Source organism: Montipora capricornis, chromosome 14 (assembly GCF_036669925.1).
Source record: "Montipora capricornis isolate CH-2021 chromosome 14, ASM3666992v2, whole genome shotgun sequence".
Lineage (NCBI taxonomy): Eukaryota > Metazoa > Cnidaria > Anthozoa > Scleractinia > Acroporidae > Montipora > Montipora capricornis.
The window spans coordinates 1,752,501-1,772,500 of record NC_090896.1 but is presented as its reverse complement, the minus strand read 5'-3'; the positions used below and the strand labels follow the sequence as shown (position 1 = coordinate 1,772,500).

At 39.5% G+C, this 20,000-nt stretch overlaps 1 protein-coding gene across 4 annotated transcripts in view; it reads left to right on the top strand.

Annotated features, from left to right (window-relative positions):
* Window positions 1-20,000, top strand: part of LOC138033808 (glutamate receptor 2-like) — a 50,792-nt gene that overhangs the window by 13,891 nt on the left and 16,901 nt on the right. For 3 of the 4 annotated variants that reach the window (XM_068881645.1, XM_068881643.1, XM_068881647.1), the window contains exons 2-13: window positions 5,078-5,124; window positions 8,355-8,471; window positions 9,093-9,224; window positions 9,905-10,138; window positions 13,050-13,234; window positions 13,818-13,865; window positions 13,987-14,097; window positions 14,185-14,316; window positions 15,439-15,543; window positions 15,907-16,023; window positions 16,833-17,027; window positions 18,139-18,499. In XM_068881645.1, the coding sequence (XP_068737746.1) occupies window positions 8,387-8,471; window positions 9,093-9,224; window positions 9,905-10,138; window positions 13,050-13,234; window positions 13,818-13,865; window positions 13,987-14,097; window positions 14,185-14,316; window positions 15,439-15,543; window positions 15,907-16,023; window positions 16,833-17,027; window positions 18,139-18,499 (1,705 nt within the window). In that variant the 5' untranslated portion in view covers window positions 5,078-5,124; window positions 8,355-8,386. The remainder of the gene's footprint in view (window positions 1-5,077; window positions 5,125-8,354; window positions 8,472-9,092; window positions 9,225-9,904; window positions 10,139-13,049; window positions 13,235-13,817; window positions 13,866-13,986; window positions 14,098-14,184; window positions 14,317-15,438; window positions 15,544-15,906; window positions 16,024-16,832; window positions 17,028-18,138; window positions 18,500-20,000) is intronic. The other variant, XM_068881644.1, reaches the window with a different exon arrangement.

Sequence of the window (20,000 nt, the reverse complement as noted above, 5' to 3'; positions counted from 1 at the left end):
GTCTTTCGCTGGGCAATTACTGACGGAATACCGTGTTAAATATTGACATATCATCGAATCATTCGTTCATAAAGATTATTCATCGGTTGTGTATGCAGACCTCCTGATATAAATTACTTCGATGAAAAAGACAATATTACTTCCGAAACCTTTGACTCAGACCAACTCGCATTGAACTCGGAGAAGGGACCGCAACTCAGACGTGACCAAGACGTGTAAAAAGAAAGCCGGAAAGGAACGTTGTATAGCGCTGAAGCACCAAATGGGGACACTGTAAACTGAAATCAACAAATTAACGGAAATCAAATCAAATGTTGGTTCTCATTGCAATAATTACTGCTAGAAAACCTGGAGACATTCCGTCACTTTTATAGATCTGATCGTAACAACTAATGGCCTCCAATTTCATCGATACGGCCTATCTGCACAGCTGATCATAAGTTTATCCACAGGTACCCCAAGCTAACAATGTAATTTGAGCATCACGCTGCTAGCAGGGGAGATTCGCTTTTGATCAAGACATCTTTTCGTTACGGTGTCACTTTAAAATGCTGAAATGATTGCCTCTTCTCTTCTGACATGGGTCTTTTTTTCCGGCTTAGAGACCACTGCCATGAGTCGAAACTCACTGTGTTGAGCACGAGCGGCGGTTACTAAAGACCGAATGATACTTCATGTTATGTGGACTCACTTAACGACAGCGGAATCACTGTAAATGAATGCGCCGGACGCAGTGGGCCAAAGTCACCGTCAGCAAACATATCATGGGGTATGCGGTTTGAAGAATGCCGTCCAAGGTTTTGGACGGCGGTTGGATCAGATTGGGTTTCGACAGACACCCGTAAGGATTGAAATGTGTAACGCGCGTTCACAGCTTCCGAATATTCAGTGCTAAGTACCATATTTGGAAACCCCTCGTTCCAGTTAATTTCGCGCGAGAACATTGGTGGTATTGCATCACGGTGTCAGTCTTGCGAACTGATTGGTTGAATGCTTCTCTCTTGGTGTTCCAAATATGATACTTAGTAAATTGAATATTCAGAAGCTTGTTTCCCAGCACACGAGGGGCCGTTACACGTTTCAACCCCTTATGGGTTTCTGGTTTCGACCCATGACAGAGGTCTCTTTTTCCCGTACTCGTCTGCTGAAAAGAGACCGCTGCTAGCAGGGGAAATTGCCTCACGAGACGCATTTAGAAGGACAGGAAAATCGGAGATGCAAACTTTTGAAAGTTTATGATAATGGTATATTCAAGACTATTATTCTGTTAGGAAAGTCATGATCAAGTCGAGCCGACACACTTTACCTCCTCTAATCTTCCAAGGCACGGTTTTTTAAAAACGATAAAAGCCCTCTGGGTCTTAAATAAAATCCCATTTATTTATCAGGGTACAAAGGTTTGGAATTCCCTCAGTGTTGACATGAAAATGAAATATCGGCGAGCATCCTGAGAAAGAAATTGCACAACTCTTGGTTCAACAAGCTAATATTTCTTCATTTAATTTAAACTACTCTCTTTATGTTAGTTATCATTTTTACATCAGCACTTGATCCGTTTGAAAATTTATCAGTTGCTGGGGTTAATTCGCGTGCTATCCGATAATACCATTCTATCCTTTGGTATTTATTTAGGTTCCTGTCGAGTGATTTTAATTTAATCGCTGTTTCCACCCTTCCACTCATCACTGATTTTATAGCTTTTTTTTCTTTACCTTTCTTCTAACCTCCATTTTTGCAGCTTAAATCTCATTGGTGATTAGCAAAAGGAAAACCAAAAAGTCATAGCCATTAGCGCAGCACTTGGGAATAAACAACTGGGTACTCCACTTTAGCGGTTGTTTTGAATTCTCGGCTTAGTTGTTGTCACGTTCTGCTCATCTCCAGATACTCGGATTTCCTCGAATTTTCGGTGATGCTTACTAATGCAGGGATATTTTTGCGTGGTTTAAAACTATGCAGAGAAAGTGCATCTTAGTAAGTACTCGTGGTATCCAAAAAGAAAACTGGGGGTAACCATGCATTCTTTGGCGATAATTGAGCTTCAATTTGAGAAAGAACGCCATACATTGCTTTGTATTTTAGAGCTTTGTACAAATATTGTTCATGAATTATCTTTGAAAAATACGTGGTTACCCCCAATTTTTTTTTTGGATTTCAATAACACTTAGGAAGATCTACCTTTCCTGCATAATCATAAACCGTTGGATTTTGTTGAACAGCTATGATGTTGTAACCGTTTGCCTCCTCCTGTAAACCGTGTTGAAGCAAGTTGGAAGGAAGCTTAATCGATGACGGTAGAATGAGTTGAAAAGCGTGTTGAGACCTTTTGCCCACCCCATCAGTCAACATCGTTCAAAATCGTTCAACAAAATTGAAAGGCCCAAGCAAATTATTGAAACCATTTGCAAAGGCCTTACGCGTGTAAACCTTGCTTTAACAACCATTCAACATTTCTTTTGCTATCGCGAATGTTGAATGAAGTTGAAGCAGTTTTTCCCCCCGCTTTCAACAATAGAAAACTTAAGGACGTTCGCGCCAAAATCTTCCTACGGTGAGATTTTCCTCATTTCTCGCCTAGAGTTAGGTCATGAAGTACTTACTCCAAAAATGAAAAAAAAAAAAGGGGGGTCACCGACTTTGTTTCGGAGAAAATGGCAGTGGAAAAATGCCTTAATTTCGAGAAATCGGTCATAATAGCGAGATGTAGGCTCATCTGCTCATCCATCGAAAATCATAAAAAGAAACTATTGGAGTGAAAGTTTCCGTGCATAGGTTTCTAGGAGTGAGATTTTTACATAATTGTATGCAGCTAGGGATGTGGTAAACAGTAGAGTTCATCCTCGACGAGCGTTTTCGTAAGCTCTATCCGTTGCAACTACTACCAAAATTCGATGGCACGAAGAAAGAAAATGTTAAAAAAAGATAACTTCTTACGGTCAGAATTTTTTCATTTCATCATATTTTGTAGATAGTAAGTAAAGTAATTGATTCATGATGAAAAAAATAGGGGTCACCGATGATCTGAACGAATAAAATCGATGTGATTTTACAAAGCTCTTGGAAAAGTTCGTTTGTCATGCTTTTGCGTGACCTGTCGGGCAAGGACTGGAACCCAAGAGAGGATCGATCGTTGAAGAGATGAAAGGTTTTTACCGAAAAAAAAACCTTTCTCGAGCATAGCAACGAAGTTTTAGGCAGGGGTCATCTTCATCTGGTTGGTGTTTTGTATAATATCTCTCCATTGCCGTTATGCTCATCCTCTGGAGTGTGATTTTTTGTGAAATTCAATCGCTAATTGTTTTCACGCAAGTCCGCACTATTCAAGCGGACGAGGACGAAAATACTGCTCAATTTTCACGAAAGTAAAGGAAAAGAACTTTAAAAACATGCATTCACTCGAGTTTTCCAAACTTTCAGCCACTTGTCTACTCGATCAGCTACCTTTTCCATCCTCCCGCTCACTTCTCTTTGAAGTTTTATGATGATTCGGAAATAAATGTGCCATTCTTTTGCCGGCCTGGAATTTTTTCCTCGGCGTTTTTGTCGCCATGTTATTTTAACTGATGCTTGAAAAATTTGTATGAAAGTCAAGTAGACTAGCGCATGACTGATAAAACCTTGCGAATATCAGTCGTGCAGTAGTCTACTTGACTTTCATAAATATTTTAAATCAATTTTGACTGATCACGATCTTCTCTGATTCAACGCTGTGCAAAACTTATCGTCCACGGTTTTTGCAAAGGTTTTAAAACCTCAACTTCACTAATGCTCGAAGTAATGCGTGACATATTACAGTCGCGTTACCTGCGCAGTAACGTTGCGCACAAACAATTAGCGCGAACGTCCTCAAGCAACGACAACGGCGACGGCAACGAGAACGTCACAAATTTGCATATTTAGTAGGCAAAAACAATAGCTTTGCACGCCCTGCACGTGTGTTTTTCACTTTTGTCCATTTCATTGCCGTCGTCAGCAAAACTACAACGTGAAATAGCCAAATTTTAGGTTTTATGGAAAACGTCAGTACTTGAGGATAAATTTTCATTTTCTGCCCTAAATTGAGCGCCGTTCCTACCAGCGTCATTTTTGAGGAACTACCAAACCCCCGTCATATTAAAAAAGTTGAAATATTAACGAAGCGATTACAATAACGCGAATTTATATTTTGAGATGACGTTCTCGTTGCCGTCGCCGTTGTCGTTGCTTAAGTTCCCTATTGTTGGGTGCGCGCGTGCGCACTAATCTGTCTCTCAATGACGTATCCATGGCCGTATCCATAGTAAAAACCGCGGCTACAGCCTGGGACTGAATATCGGGCCTCTTGTGAAGCTGTTGATAACGTGCTGAAACCGTTTGCCCACCCCACCCCAGCGGTCAACATCGTTCAACCAAAATCGGACGAATGTTAATGAAGCAAATGTCGAAGCCGTTTGCTCGGGCCTGTGGATAACAACAATTTCGTGTTTAATTTATGCATTTTTGACGTAAACTAAAGACAGTGTTCTTTGATTGGCTAAGAGGCACACCATTTGGCAGGAAGGCTGACAGACTGAAGAAACGATAGCTCTTAGGAGAGACGTGGGTGTTGTGGTATGGGTCTCCTTTTCGATTAAAATCATAATTGTCTGTTTAGGGTATTTGATCCTTGAAAATGGGTAGAAAATAATCAAAACATGTATAGTTATTAGCAAATTACCTTTGCACTTTTTTACACAAAGGGTATCAATTATAATAACTAAGGGTTAATGTAACTATGACAGCTCGAAAGCAATTTTCAATTAGATCCGTCGAACTTAGACCAATGACTTATAATTGGTGACGGGGTACCTTCATTCGCTCAGTGCCTCAAACTGTGCATTCTGCAATCTACATAAAGGTAATGAATACTTCGGCAGGTGCTGACGCGATAAGGTGTCTCCGATAATAAACTAGAAGTGCAAAATTAGCTTTCAGTTGAAACCAATTCATTTGCAAAATACATAGCCTTAGGTATATAAGTTAAATTTGTCATTCCTGGTAACATATGCACTGTGCCAGTGATAACGTTTACTGAGAAATAACTTGAATTGCTTTGCAGACTCGAAGTCTTAAAGGTTGAAAAGGGACGAACAGAATAATTCGTAAGTAAGTTTTGAGAATATGTTATACCTTGTTTTGTAAACCAATTTTTTTAAAACTTTAACTTCTTTTATGGAAGCGTTGTCTGTAAAACTGAGGCAAGACTTCGGTGTCTTATACCATAAATGGAAAAATTAGTCATAGGCTTGTTTAGCCCGCTATCAATCATACGAAGATCATTTGATCTGGCCCCAGTTGTCCAAACGATGGATAGCGTTTAGTGCTATCCCTCAGATAAATCACTATCCACTGAATAGCGCAATTGGTTTCGCTACGACTTATCCACTGGATAGTGATTTATCAGGCGGATAGCGCTATCCATAGTTTGAACAACTGAGGCCTGACTCGGTATTGTATACTAATTCCAACGATAAACTGTTTTGGAGTTTGTTGAAAATGATGAAGACCATTTCCCCCAAAACTGAGAAAAAACGACTATTTGGCGTTTTAATGCCATACGCTGCTTACAAACCTTTTTCTTTACTCTATAATCAAAATGACATGTAACATAGCCCTAGAAACTCTTTAATCAGACCTTGAATCCGTTACGCTAGATTTTCTCTGTTTACTAAAGAATTTACAACAAAATATGTCTTTCTAAGTTGTTGTTTGTATCATTTTGTCATCAATGGATAAATTACTTGAGGGAAGCCTTTCTTTTATGACCCAAACTCGTTTTGCGTTTGGATTCTCACAATTGACTAAACCATTATCGGATTTTTTTGCGTTTTCCGTGAAATACTGCATGGGAAGTTGTCTAATTATCCTTCGTCTATACGTTCATCAAAGAAACTTCTGGTCAGCATCATAATTGCGTCTGTTAACACGTTATATTTGTCCAAACAACATTCTCACTCAGTCTAGATCTACAGTGCAAAACATGCTTTACAGAACATAATCCACTGACCCGGCGGTCCTTGGGACAGAGTTTAAAAAAAAAAACAAATTTGGATAGTACCCAGCAATGTTTCTATTGTTAAGAAATTTGCATAAAGAAAACGAATTAATATTTTAAAACCAAAGAGATGGCATACTATAAAGTTTTCAAGTTGCTATAATAAATTCTGTTGTTAAAATTGCTGACTGTGTTAAAATTACTGGAAATATATAAAGTACCTTTGAGTAACGTATTTCTTGGGCCGTTATTGGTCGTAGTGGCACATGGACGCGGGAATTAAAACAAGGTGCTATTACCTATAAACTTTAAAAAAAATACCGAGTGTTTTCTTAGTGGTCTGTTGATACAAGCGGGAAAACACTTTGAAGTCAAGTGAGCTTTAATGAAGAATCCGGCCCGCTAAATCTAAAAATCTTGAGATACGAGCAACGTATTTGAAGGAAGTGAAAGCAACGTTCGTTAACAGGAAATCTTCAACGATAATTGACCTGTGTTGATTGGAAAAAGTCACCAGCAACTTATGGACGCGGTCTCATCCAATCAACAGTGGGGAGCTTATTAAGCAATTACAGTGGCAACATTTACGGAGACACAGTCTTTTAATTAAACAAACAGAATTTGCATACGTCTAGAAACATTCCCAAATCCTTCGCGAGTTTTTTTCGTCTTGTTCAATTTATACCTCCAAAGCAAATTATCTTATGATTAAAACGCTAGGGGCGGTCTTGAAGTAAGGATGGAGAAAGAAAGTTTTCTTGTTTTATTGTCACCCTTTCGTCAAGAACCCTCTTGTTGTTTATTTTCTGGGGAGAGAACTTAAAGAAAAGCGCTTAAATGCATGCCGCAGGTGCGGAACAATTGTCCGTTTTTTAATTCAACATTTGGACGTCTTAATTGTTCTTAGACGTTTAAGCAAAAAACTGCGTGTTTCTAGAAAGGAAAATGGCGGTAGTCATATTAGAAAACTACTGCAAACTACTCATGGGTAAAAGTATTCTTGCAATACAACCTCGATTCAAGGGACTGGGAAAGAAGTTACTTCCAATCAGCGTTCATTGGAAGTGCCAAGTCAACACAACGCTTAAGGTGTCAGTAAATCCCAAATGACCGCCATTTGTTGACGCCGCCTCGTGGGCCCACGTTTGACGCAAACCCCAATAAAGTACATATTTTCTGAAAGCTTAGTAATTGTAGAAGTGCCGAGTTTTAAGCTATGTTACACCAGAGAACTTTTAACGCAAGTGAAACACGAAAGATTTGTGAGCTATGAACGTTCATTCTCCCAACTAGTAGCGTATGGTTTTTTGTTGGGTAATCATGAGAATTTGGTGTTATATCAAGATCGCACCTCTTAACCTGATAATAATTTTCATTCTCAATACCTGTCTGACTGACGTTTCACTGAAAATGTGAAGAGAATTTACATACTGATCACTCCTGAGAGCCAATGGGTTAATTTAACTTTATTAACTCGTGTGATAAAACCAAATCTACATATTTTGAATCAACCATTAATTTGTTTTCTTTTGACATTACAGTGGTCGTCAAATTCTTTCCTTCTGTAAAAATGTGTTAAGGAGCAGGAGTTTTTTATCGGTTTTAAACCATGAAGTGAAGCCGAGTGGTTTTAGGCCCGATAAGACACGACCTGCGAGTTTATAACGATGTTTCTCGTGACGTCACCCATTGTTATTAATATGCAAACCAGAATCCCATTGGCTGTTGAAACAATGACTTTTGTTCCGTTGTTGGCAAATTTGAATATCAAAAGGAATGTGACGGCAATGTTTGTAAACAAGAAATATCGCTATTGAACGTCTTCAAAAACCGTGCCATTCCACAAAAGCGTGTCCCTTTGGGATCCGAACAAAGATTCAAATTGTGAGAGGAGAACATCACTTAGCATACTAAATTATGCCTTCTAAGTATGCTTCATATAGAGTGTTTTCACATGACGTCACGGCGGCCATGTTGGTTTACCTAAACAAAGGAATGGCGGCCATGATGGTGTACCAAACTAATCCTCCGGGAATTGGACTCTATTTTTATGGAAATGCATTCTTTTGTTTCGGTAATCCAATATGGCTGCTGGTCAGGTGAGTGAAAACACCCCATTAAAAGCTCATGCACGTTAATCGGTGAGCTGATAGGCTGTTTCGCTCATGAATTATTAATTAGTTTTTGAATGTCATTTAAAAAAACAAAGTCATTGATAACTGGAGCAAGAATAGCATCAAAATGTCTGCTTAATGTTTTTGTGTCTAAACCAGGACTGACGGAAAAAAATTAAGTTGTTTTTTATCTCTTTAGGACCTTAAGTTGTCTTTTATTTCCTTAGGACCTCGAACGTAGCTCGTTGGAAAATCTAGGATGGAGACTAAGGCCATCCTCAGCGTGCTGATTCTAATAAGTTCATTAACACAAAGAGGAAATTCTTCGAATAAACATACCTATGGTAGGTTATTTGCGTGGTTTAAGATTGGTCTTCTAACAACTACAGATGATAACTGGACAACATTCCTTTATCCAGATTAGGCCAATGATATCTTTACACCCATTTTTAGTGGAAGTGATTGGCGCCAAATTTTCGGTAAAGTTTCTTCTTTCAGTTACATATTATTTGCATATCTCCTCGAAGACTTTCTGCTTAGGGGATTAGCCTGAGTTTCATTTGGTTAAAATCTCTTCATTTTGAAAAAAATTCTAGATGAAAATATCTGTCATCTTTGTTGTCGAAAACGAGAGTTTTGAGGTCCTCCTCGGAGAATAACTGAGGTCGTTTCCAAATGATCCCGACACTATTTCTGTTAAACTCACCACTTTAGTCCAGCGAGTTTCGCTCCGCTTTTTGTTTTGGTCAGGAGAAGTGCTCAGATTTAACTATTGTGTGGGTTATGGACACTTTAGCCTAGTTTAGACACGCGAAGCTAATTTATGGAAAGACACGTTTGAACTACGCCTGCAAGCGCTGTTCACGTTAGACCTGGCTTTACTTACGTCACGAGATGCATATCAGCAAGAATATCACACATGCATACGCTGACTGAATTTGATGGCGTCATTTGCTTCGTTTTAGGAGTTATTAACGCATCTCCAATTGAATATCATGCAATGACTGTCGCTTTGAACACGTCGTCTTCTTTTGGTAATGTTACAATAACTCGGAAAATATTCAACGTCACAAATGAGTCGAGCTTAATCGACCAAGGTAAGCATCTAGAAGAATTAATACTTTAACCTCGGCGGCTTTTAGCAATTAATTTGTTAAGGACGGTGCCTACTAATTCAAAGGTATTTTTGCGCGGTTTACTGAATATGCGGGAAAAGCAGATCTTAAAAAGTGTTGAAATCCAAAACGAAAAATTGGGGGTAACCACGCATTTTTCGAAGATAATTAATCAACGATATTTGTAAAAAGTTCTGCTTTCTCCGCATAATTTTGAACCGCGCAAAAATATCCCTGTATTAATTAGCACTAGCAATAGGAAATCCGAGTATCTCGAGATGCGCAGAACGTATGCGCAATAACAATAGTAGACACCGTCCTTAAATAACGTTGATGTGTTTTTAGCTGTAAAACCTGAATGGATTTTTCTGCTGTAAAACTATAACACCCCATGAGCCAGTGGAATGCAATCAATTACCATACCGCCTCCGATTGCCAGTGAATATGGCTCGAGGTTTCTTTTAACCAATCACTTAGCAAAGCAATTCAAAGCAAGAGCAGTGTTCCCTTAACCTAACCACCCCCACAATGGCCGGAGTGAACGCCACCCAGGCACCCAGGCGTCTTGTGTATGCGAGAAAAACTGATTTTCGTTTGAAGTGTCCCACAAATGGATAGAACTCGACTGAATAATGAAGAAACGTTTTTGTTTTTGCTTACAGCTTCATTGTTTGTGAACGTTTTAAGTCTTATCGAGGGAAGCTATGCGACAACTCAAGCATGCGCACTATCTACGGTGACAGGCATTCCTCTGATCCGCCTCCATGGAAACATCCAACCATTCGAACCATGCGAAAAGACGTTACAATTGTCAGCGAGCTATAAAGCCTATGCCCACGCTTCGCTTGACATACTCAATACGTTTCATTGGACAAAAGTTGCACTTGTTTTCGATGGTAAGAGCTCTTCTAATGATCAAATGTTTGATAATCAATAAAATGGGTCACTTAGTAGATATTTTCAGAAATCTTTCAGAAATCTCTTCTTTTTTCTTATGACTTCTACCAAATACACTGGTCAGGGACCTGTTTCTCGAAAGTTCCGAAACCGTTTTTAGGCGTATTTCGGGGAGCATTTATATTAATGTATCTTCAAACCGAAGCCTTTTCGTTGCGTGGGACTTGGCAAGTATGCTGTTTGTCGTGTCTTGAAAAATGTGCTTAAAGGCCAGATTTCTAAAACGAATGGATCGTATTTTTTTAGATTAGTTTTCGAGCCCGTAAAAGTCATCGAGACGTTTCCGTGAAGTTATCATAAGTTTCACGGAATGCTATCGCGACTTTCGAGAAACGGTCCCAGATCCGCAAACAGCCTTGGACAGTCCGGGGTTTCAATGTAAAAATAAATACTTCATAATTCATAAAAAGCATGAAGAAAGTGTGCAAGAACCTCATATGACATAAATAATTACAGTATTTTCAGGGACTGAAGGTGATACAGAAATTATAAAAGAATTGTTGACCTTCATCCTATTCGACTACCATAAAGGAAACCTACTCTCCAAGCAAAAAGTAACTTAAACCAGAGGAAAATGTTCGCAAACAATAGTTTTAGAAAATTTTCCCAGCAGGGTGTTTATATCAGCAGCACGCCACAGTTATTCAAGATGGCGGCGCCCGGCAAATTTGAAAACAAAAAGAAGCGATTCTGAGTTCATTTATCATTTCGACTCAAACGCTTTCTTTGAAGACAATTATTTTTTGTGGATGAAAGTTGTTTTTTGTTGTTGTTGTTGTTGTTGTTGTTGTTCGAGTGGAGGCTCCCTTTTAAAACCCCTTTCCTAAGTCGTTCCATGGAAAGATAGCGTTATTTGCAGAATAACTGAAGTACTATCAAGTGACATGGATAACCGTGGATTTGAAAGCGTGTATTCACTGGATGGAGACCTAACCAATAGATTCGTCAATTTATGGATAGGCCATTTCATTTCCACGCACGTGTCCAGCAATGCACGTAATTAGATGAAAGCCAGTGTGTCCCTTTAGATCCAAGCATATGATACTTATTTTGTAGAAATGAGGTGAGGGTAAATGTAGCTGTTCATCTTTACCGCCGAGAAGAACTGAGCAAGGGGACAATTTGTGACGTTAATTGTCAACAAAATGAGCACTGTGATTGGTTGATTCTTGGTCAAATTCAAATGTATCCTGACCAGGATGCAATTCCCCAGTTGTTGCCCGCTTTGGATGTTTTGCTGCGATTGTTGAAGAAAAAGCCTAAATTTATACTAAATATAACTAGTAGTTTTGTTCTACCTTGAGTCTGATGTTTCCCTCGAGTTCGTCTCGGGAAACATTAGGACTCGAGGGAAAACAAAACTAACTGTTTCCCTCGGGACCATACATTAAATTATAGTATTCCCAGACGCGAGTAATGTAAAAGGGACACTGCTATGTGCTAAATTCGTTGTTTTTTGTGGTCAAAATCTAAATTAGTACATTAGCTCACATGTACATCCATTTCCATCTTCTCCATCCACCACAATCATCATGCATCAAACTAAGTGCGTTTCTGGACATATCAGGATTTCAGATTTTTCTTATACCACAAAGTCAATGCTTTCGTCTTACGTTGCTTTTCTGTTTTTATCCTGTCGAAGACGTTTGAGCGTTTGAGTTCTTTTTTTTTGTTTCCTTGTCTAATGGGTTTTAGTATCACCCAACTAGTGGACTAATGCAAATCCTGCATTTTGATTGGCTACGCTCCTAGAGGACTATTAGTAATAGTCCTCGAGTAGCGAAAAGCGTGACGTTTATATTAAATATTTCTTCAACTTGCATTTGCTAACTTTGTTATTGCCTTTTCTGTCCGACTAGTTGGGTGATACTAAAACAATTAGACCCTTCGCCCTCAAGGGCCACAGGTCAATAGCCCATTCGGCTTCGCCTCATGGGCTATTGACTTGTAGCCCTTTGCGGGCTACGGGTCTAATTGTTAAATATCTTGACGCTTTATGGAGGCAGCGTTGCCAAGTGGTTTGGGTGCTGGACTTGAGAGATGGACTTGAGGTCCCGGGTCCAAGTCCCGCTTTGACCACCAGCTGGAGTTGTTCCGTGAGTGTTTCCCGGCTCAATTCCTCGGCTGCGCTTGTAAATAGCCAATTGGTTTGCCTCCAACCAGTTAAGATTCTTAACTCTATTGTGTCCGTTTACATTGCTTTGTTTTATTCATTTGGTGGCCACCGTGTAAACGACCAGGTTACCAGTAATCAGTGTTCACCCATGTTAAATATGCGCTGTTTAAAAAACGAGCAGCAATGTTTTATCGGGGTTTGAAAAACACGAGGCGTAGCCGAGTGTTTTTAGACCCGATAAAACACGTGCTGCGAGTTTTTTGAACGGCTTAAAAAACATTCCACAAAGAGCGTGTCCCTCTGGACTCAAAACAATGGTTCAAATTGTGAGAGGTGAATATTAGCATACAAGAAAAACAAGCTATGCCTTATTAGTATTCTTTATATAAAGAATACTAACGAGGAGTGTTTTATCAGGATATAAAGTTCATACACGTGACATTTTATTGATGTTTTGATAGGCTGTTAGGCTCATGAATTATTCATGATTTTTGAAAGGCTAATTTTAAGGACTGTATTTGTATTGACCGTACGTACTCAACATCCTTTCTTATTTTTTGAATGTAACGTGTACGAATGCTTTTCTTATCTTCATTTATCGGCTGTGGTTCTACCTTCCTTTTTCATTATATTCTCATAGTGTCACAGATTCTCGTGCGGCCTTTTTTCCTTCCCTTCTTCTCTGCCTCACCAATTTTTCACAAAATCGTTTGCAATTTTTTCTTTTCTTTTAGAATTTCGTTTACACGAAGCTGGGTACTTCCACGTCATATCCCAGAGTTTAAAGTTCACCGTACAGCTTCTCCAAATTCCTCAGAAAGTTGTGATATCACAAATAATGCAGCAAATTGCGGAACTCGACCCGGATATGATTCTACTGTACACAAGCACGGAAATAATGAAGTCGCTCATGCAAGAGGTAAAATGATATTGATTTAGCTTATATAGAAAATGTCGGCCCCTAAAGGCTGTCAAACTTTGGAACAAATAATGTTAGAACTGGCCATTCCTCAAAAGAACGAACTTAGATTTTTTCTTTGTGGCACGTTCTATCATCATCATCACCCTATTTTTTATCCTCGCATTTTAGAGTAGCTTTATGTAGCTAATATCTCCGAGCATTTACCCACTACATACTACAGAGGACAGACAACAACACCGGGAACTAAATGCCCTACTCTTTGCGAATATTGTGTTCGTTCTTTAATGTCCCACATGATTATGAAAATTGAAGGGTTGTGAGACGGGGTCTACTGTTTACCGGCCTTATCCGAAAAGACTAGGGAGTCTAACCATTTGCAGATTTCATTACAAAGACAGCACTTTCTCCTCAGTTAGTGTTGGTCCGACCAGAGTCGAATTCACGACCTCGCAGCCCGATGCTCAACCGACTGAGCCACCGGTGCGTTATTCCGACATAAATTTTAAAACCACAACTATCTCCGGAGCTTTATAAGAAACCTTATTGCGGAAACTTGTTGTCTTTGTTTACTTGCCAACAGAAGCCGTGTAATGTTAAAGCTGGATTCAAATGGATCGTTCAGGGGCAGGTAATCTTTTTCTCCTGAAAGTGTAAGAAGTTTGACTTTTTGGAAAACTAATTCCCAATTACCTTCATTAATCAATACTTTACCTTGCTTGTGTTTCATTTCATTTCATTTTGCCCTTTAGGCTCCTATGAACTTGACTTGTCGCGAAAGCAGCGTCGTTCTCTCGATGAAGCTTCAATTTATCGAAGACAAAGCTAGCGCAGAATTGAGAACTGCGCCTGGATTTAACAAGGTATGTTACTTCCATTTGGAATATTTCTTTTGTTCAGGATCCCCTATAACATACATTACTGATAATGTTATTTTGGTATCATCGCAGGAAACAGTCGGCCTCGCTTACGATGCCATCCAAGTTGTTAGGCAAGCAATGAGCACACATCCATGTTCTTCAATTAATGGATCTTCTGTTTCTTTACAAGATAGACATGATATGTTGGAGTGCATGAAAAAGGTAGAGTGAAATGAGAACTTTTTCTACCTTCAGGGTGGGAGCTTACTCGACGTTGGGCGCTTAATCGAATAATTACGGTACATGAATCTCTCGCTCAAAAGCTCGACTCAGGCTACATTCACACGGCACCGGACGAATTTTCGACGGGTTGAAAATTCATACACTTAAGGGTTCCGTTCACTCGGAACCAAGCTAAACGTACGAAAATTTAGACGCTTCGCCGTTCAAAAATTTGAACGCCAAAATCGGGGACGAATTTTTAGCCGGTGGGGTCGAAAATTTGACCGGCGCGCTCTGAACACCATAAACGTCCAATTTTTTTCACGGTAAAGTCTTGGTTACGTGAATGCGAGGCTGCTCAGCTGGAAGAAGAAACGTGGAGGCTGCCATCTTAATCGCTCTTCTCGGAAACATCACGGCGTTGATGGAAAATATCATAATTCAAATGGCCTTGACCTTTCTCTTTTTGGGCGCCATTTTGGATCTTGGAAATAGCCCTCTGCGCATGATCAGCTTGTAAGTCCACTGAAAAACGTTAAAATTTCATCCAGTACGTCAATTCCGTGTGAACAGAGCAAAAATATTGCACGGTTCCGTGCAAACAGATTAAACGGTCAATTTTTCAACCGGTCAAAAATTCGTCCGGTACCGTGTGAATGTAGCCTGAGTCGAGCTTTTGAGCGAGAGATTCATGTACCGTAATTATTCGATTAAGCGCCCAACGTCGAGTAAGCTCCCACCCTGAAGGTAGAAAAAGTTAATAAGCGCCCACCCCCACCGAAAAAGTCGAATCAAGGATGAATCGAACTCAGGACCTCTTCCACCAAGGCAACTAACCGCTTGTGCCATCCGTTCTCAGAACACAAATGAATGAATGAATTTTCTTATACCGGTTGTTTTCCTCCTTTGTTCTCTCAGAATACAATCTGTGTGATGTGTAAATATTATTAAAAGTGTGAACAATAAAATAATTTTAAATTGAATTGGAATAATCTCTTTGAAAGATTTACCTCTAGGTACTTCCAAATTTCCTTCCTGGTCATAAACCAACGTTCGATTTGCATTAAGACGTGTGATATCAGTATTTCTTCTAATATTTCGCTTTCATCTCACTTTCAACAGGTCAATATAGATGGTGTTACAGGTCCTGTCAAATTTGATGATGATGGAAAAAGAACTGCAGTAGAGCTGGAAATTTTAAATCTTCGAAACAATTCCTTCGTGAAAGTAAGCTATTCCTTTATTAAAAAGCTCGTGTAAGAGACTGAATGTTACTAGGGCGATGAAAAAGTGGTTATAAAGACACTTTTTTCTTGATTTTGAATTACATGTTATCCAGTCTCGGGTAGCCTTGTAGCTTTTGTTTAATTTATTCATTCATTCACTCATTTATTCACTCACTGACGCACGCATTCATTCATTCATCAATTCGTTCGTTCGTTCGTTCGTTCATTTATTTATTCCTTCGTTTGTTCGTGCATTTACTCGCTAACTCTCCCTTTTATCCATTAATAAATCCATTCATCCCTTCATTCATTCTTTCTTTCCTTCACCCCAAAAACCTGGTGATCACGCAATTCTTATTTTTAGATTGGCAACTGGAATTCTACTAAGCTGGCTGTGCTCTATCGAGATATTCGGACGAATGGGGGCATAGGATCGTCTATTGGGGTGGCCGGTAAAAAGATCAGGGCTGTTGTCACATTGGTGAGCGTGAATTAAGACTATAGTAATGTACTGTGGGACTGTTAATTTTTCGACTGTCAGTAGTTTTAACTGTTAGCTGACTTTCTGACTGACTGACTGACTGACTGACTGACTGACAAAATGAATGAATGAATGAAAGAATGAAAGAAAGAAAGAATGAATGAATGAATGAATGACTGACTGACCTAATGATTTATTGACTGATTGGCCGACTAACTGACTACTTGACGTAATCACTTACTGACTGACTCATTGAGTGGTTGACTAACAGGCTGACTAACTCACTAACCGACCCAAAAAATGAGAAGACAACAACATCAACAACATGTTTTATTGTACCTAGCATATTACAATCAGAATTACAAAAGCTATAAGTAAATATTTATGATAAAGGTACTGAACTCCAGAACACTGTATCATTGTATCATTTTTTCTTAAAGATTGTAACGATGGTAATAAACTGAAAATTAAACAAATAGTCACTCGAACTTCAATGATCTTGGATCGTTTGTTGTTAATATTGTCATAGTGGAAGTGTCCCGCCAAGAATAGCCTGTTCCAGGTTCCCAGGAAAACGAAAGCAACTGCGTATGAAAAACGAGTGGGGGCTTGGGTCGAGGAGCCCCACTCCTTTTTCATACGCAGTTTTTTTCGTTTTCCTGACTATCTGCGAGCCTGGAACGGTAGCCTAGAATAGCTATGCTAACTGTGGGCTACTATGGTCTTGTTTGTATAATAATGATTTTTTTGTAAATAAAGTGAAAATCCCTCAGTCGGTAAATTTTTTGTTTCTTGTTTCATGAAACCAGGATGCACCGTTCTTCTTTGCCAATAAGAAAGAGGATGGTACAGTTTACTATGCAGGGTATTGCATGGACCTGTTAAATGAACTGGCCAGGACACTTCATTTTGCGTACGAAGTGTACGTTGTACCAGATGGAAAATATGGCGCTTTGACAGAAAATGGGACTTGGAACGGGATGATTGGAGAGCTGGATAGAAAGGTGTGTAATATTTGATGACTTGGTGAATCGCTCAGTAATCGTTTAGTTAGTGAAACCGTTAGTCCATTGAACAGTCAGTCAATAAGTTTATCACTTAATCAGACAATGAATCAGTCATTCAATCAGTTTAAGTTAGGTCTCAGATTATTCACTCCGTTTGACATCGTCGGTCAATCAGAGCCAGTCAGTCGGCTGTTCAATTGTCGGGCACTCTCACGGTGAATCAGTCAGTCGGTGTAGTTTTTTATAGCACGCCAGCGGTATCGTCATATACCCGGGAACTTTTGTATGCACGAGAGAGCAAGAAAAGCGAGGAATTGTGTACTTATGTGACAGATGAAAGTTGTCTGTTGTAAAGCCTTTGTGGCGTACCTTAATTTTGAAATAAATCGTTACAGGCGGTCAGTCGTTGTGTTAGCCAGTCGATTAAGGACTAAACAAGATAGAGACGTTAGCCAGTCAGCAAGTCAGGCATTGTTCTGAACTTTCAGACACTCAGTTTGCCAGTGAACAGAGCATAATCATACATACATACATACATACATACATACATACATACATACATACATACATACATACATACATACATACATACATACATACATACATACATACATACATACATACATACATACATACATACATACATACATGATTGACCACTCCCCACAGGGGCTTTTCCTTACCATTGAAACACAATTACGGCAGATCAGAACATTCAACAACAACTGTCAAGAATCCCAGCTGGGGGGAGTCAAACTAGTTGGCTATTTACTGAGAAGTTGAACCAGGGACTAGTTGTAACAAATTCAAGTCAGTGGTCAGAATGTGTCTTGAACCCGGGATTCCTGGATCTTAACGCAAGCGCCCTAAACACTGGGCCGCACTGCTCCCTTCATACGATCGGTTATTTGTATTGTCCATACATGTGAACTGTGTACCCTTTGGTACCTTCGTAATCAAAACTCCAAACCTGCAAAACTGAATACTTCAGTTTCGATTAAAAACCCCCGTGCAGAATTTTTGTGCAAACTGAGATGCTCCTGCACAAACGTTAATGTCTCAGAAGCTTCTCCTTTCCTTTAATTCACTGACTCTTGTCGATTCTTAGAACGCTGACGTAGCGGTAGCCCCGTTAACTGTCACAGAACTTCGTGAAAAGGCAGTGGACTTCATGATGCCATTTATGTATTTTACTGAGGATGTTCTAATCAGGAAACAGACATCAAAAAAAGAAATTGATTATCTGCAGTTCATGAACCCGTTTGAACTCGAAGTATGGGTCTGTACCCTGGCCACCATTGTCATCATCTCGATCTCTGTGTTTATAATCAACTATTATAGTCCGTATGGTTACAAGCAAGACGACGGCAAAGGTACTTCGGAAGAGTTCAATTATTTCAATAGTCTGTGGTTCTCAGTTGCTTGTATGCTACAACAAGGAGGTGATAACACCCCAAGAAGCTTATCAGGTGAGACTGTAGTCAATCGGTGTTTTAGAATTAAGAAGTAGAAGTAGATGAACATATTGATTTCTAAAAGAACTCAACAAAAACCTTTATAAAGTATGGTGTGTCCTCTTTTCACATTCATGCTTGGGTTGAAAAGGTGGGTGAGATCAAATTTGGACAGATAGCGGCTTCCAGAGGCACCCTGACAGGCTGAGGTCGATCTCACCCCAGAGAGAGAATTGTAGATCACCATGAGACTGTATGTGGGGTTGCGGTGTATAAACCATTACCATTACCACAAAAAAGGACACCAGGGGCCCGTTTCTCGAAAGTCCCAAAAACTTTTCGGGCCCGAAAAGCCATTTGTGGAACTGCCAACCACTTGTTTTGGAAAGCCGTTCTTTTAACATCTTTTCAAGCTAACTAAAAGAAAAGGGTCTGTGAAGTTTGACGAATTAAATCAAATCCTCTCCGTTCTTGAGATACAGAAGAAATTGTGACACCCGACAATGGCCCGTAAAGTTTCGGGACTTTCGAGAAACGGGCCCCAGGGACCTTAGGCACGCCTGGCGACCTTGACCAGAAAGAAAGCGAAAACCATCAGCCTGATGGCAGTAAAAAAAACGACAGCTTTATTTCCCCCCTCCCCTCACCAGAAATGCCTTGGACGCCATTGTTCTATTCTAATCTCATCGTCGTCGAACTCCATTGTGAATATTGCTGCATATAGTCCGGCCACAATTCACAAGGAGGAATTCATTGTCATTGTCATTGTCATTTCAAAGACCTTTAAAGTGCTACTGTAACCAAAAAATCAATTTTTATATTTCTTTGGATTTCAAAACTACGTTAACGAAACAGTTAAGTGACCTACTTTCTAAGCCTTGATTTAAAAAAGATACCTGTTAATTTTAACTGGAATTTTCCTATTTAATGGTCCGCCATTAAGGTAAAGTCTGCTACGAGCCTAGAAGGCCCATCAGGCCGGCGCTTATCTCCGGTTACTGTAGCATGAAGCGACTAGGAGTATTTCTACTCCCCCTGGATGGGATGCCAGTCAATCGCAGGGAAGTGATTTTTTGATTATAGAAACCCGTTCGGTCGTTCTTACCAATGAATAGAAACTTGAGATTTTCCTCAGGTTTCAGCGTTTGGCTATGAATTGATGGTTAAAATAGTTCAAGTTTTAAAGGTGTTTTTGACCTTCCTGTAACCTTCAAATTTTCCCATTTAGAAGTGACGGCAAAGGGAAATTTTTATTTATTTTTATTTTTATTAAATCTTATTTGAAGTAAACGAAAAAGTCCAAGCTGCTTCTTGTCTTAGAACTTTGAAAATTCTCCCTTTGTCTTCATTTGATTTTTGTCGTAGAACTTGCTCCTTAGTTGTGGCGAAAAGACAAAAATAATCTTAAATTGGAGAATAACTTTCGTTATTAAATGGCAAGCAATTCTCATGCTAAATGGAGCACTTTGATTGGACTGCTTTTGGTCGGCATTTTACAGTACGGACCATTACTATG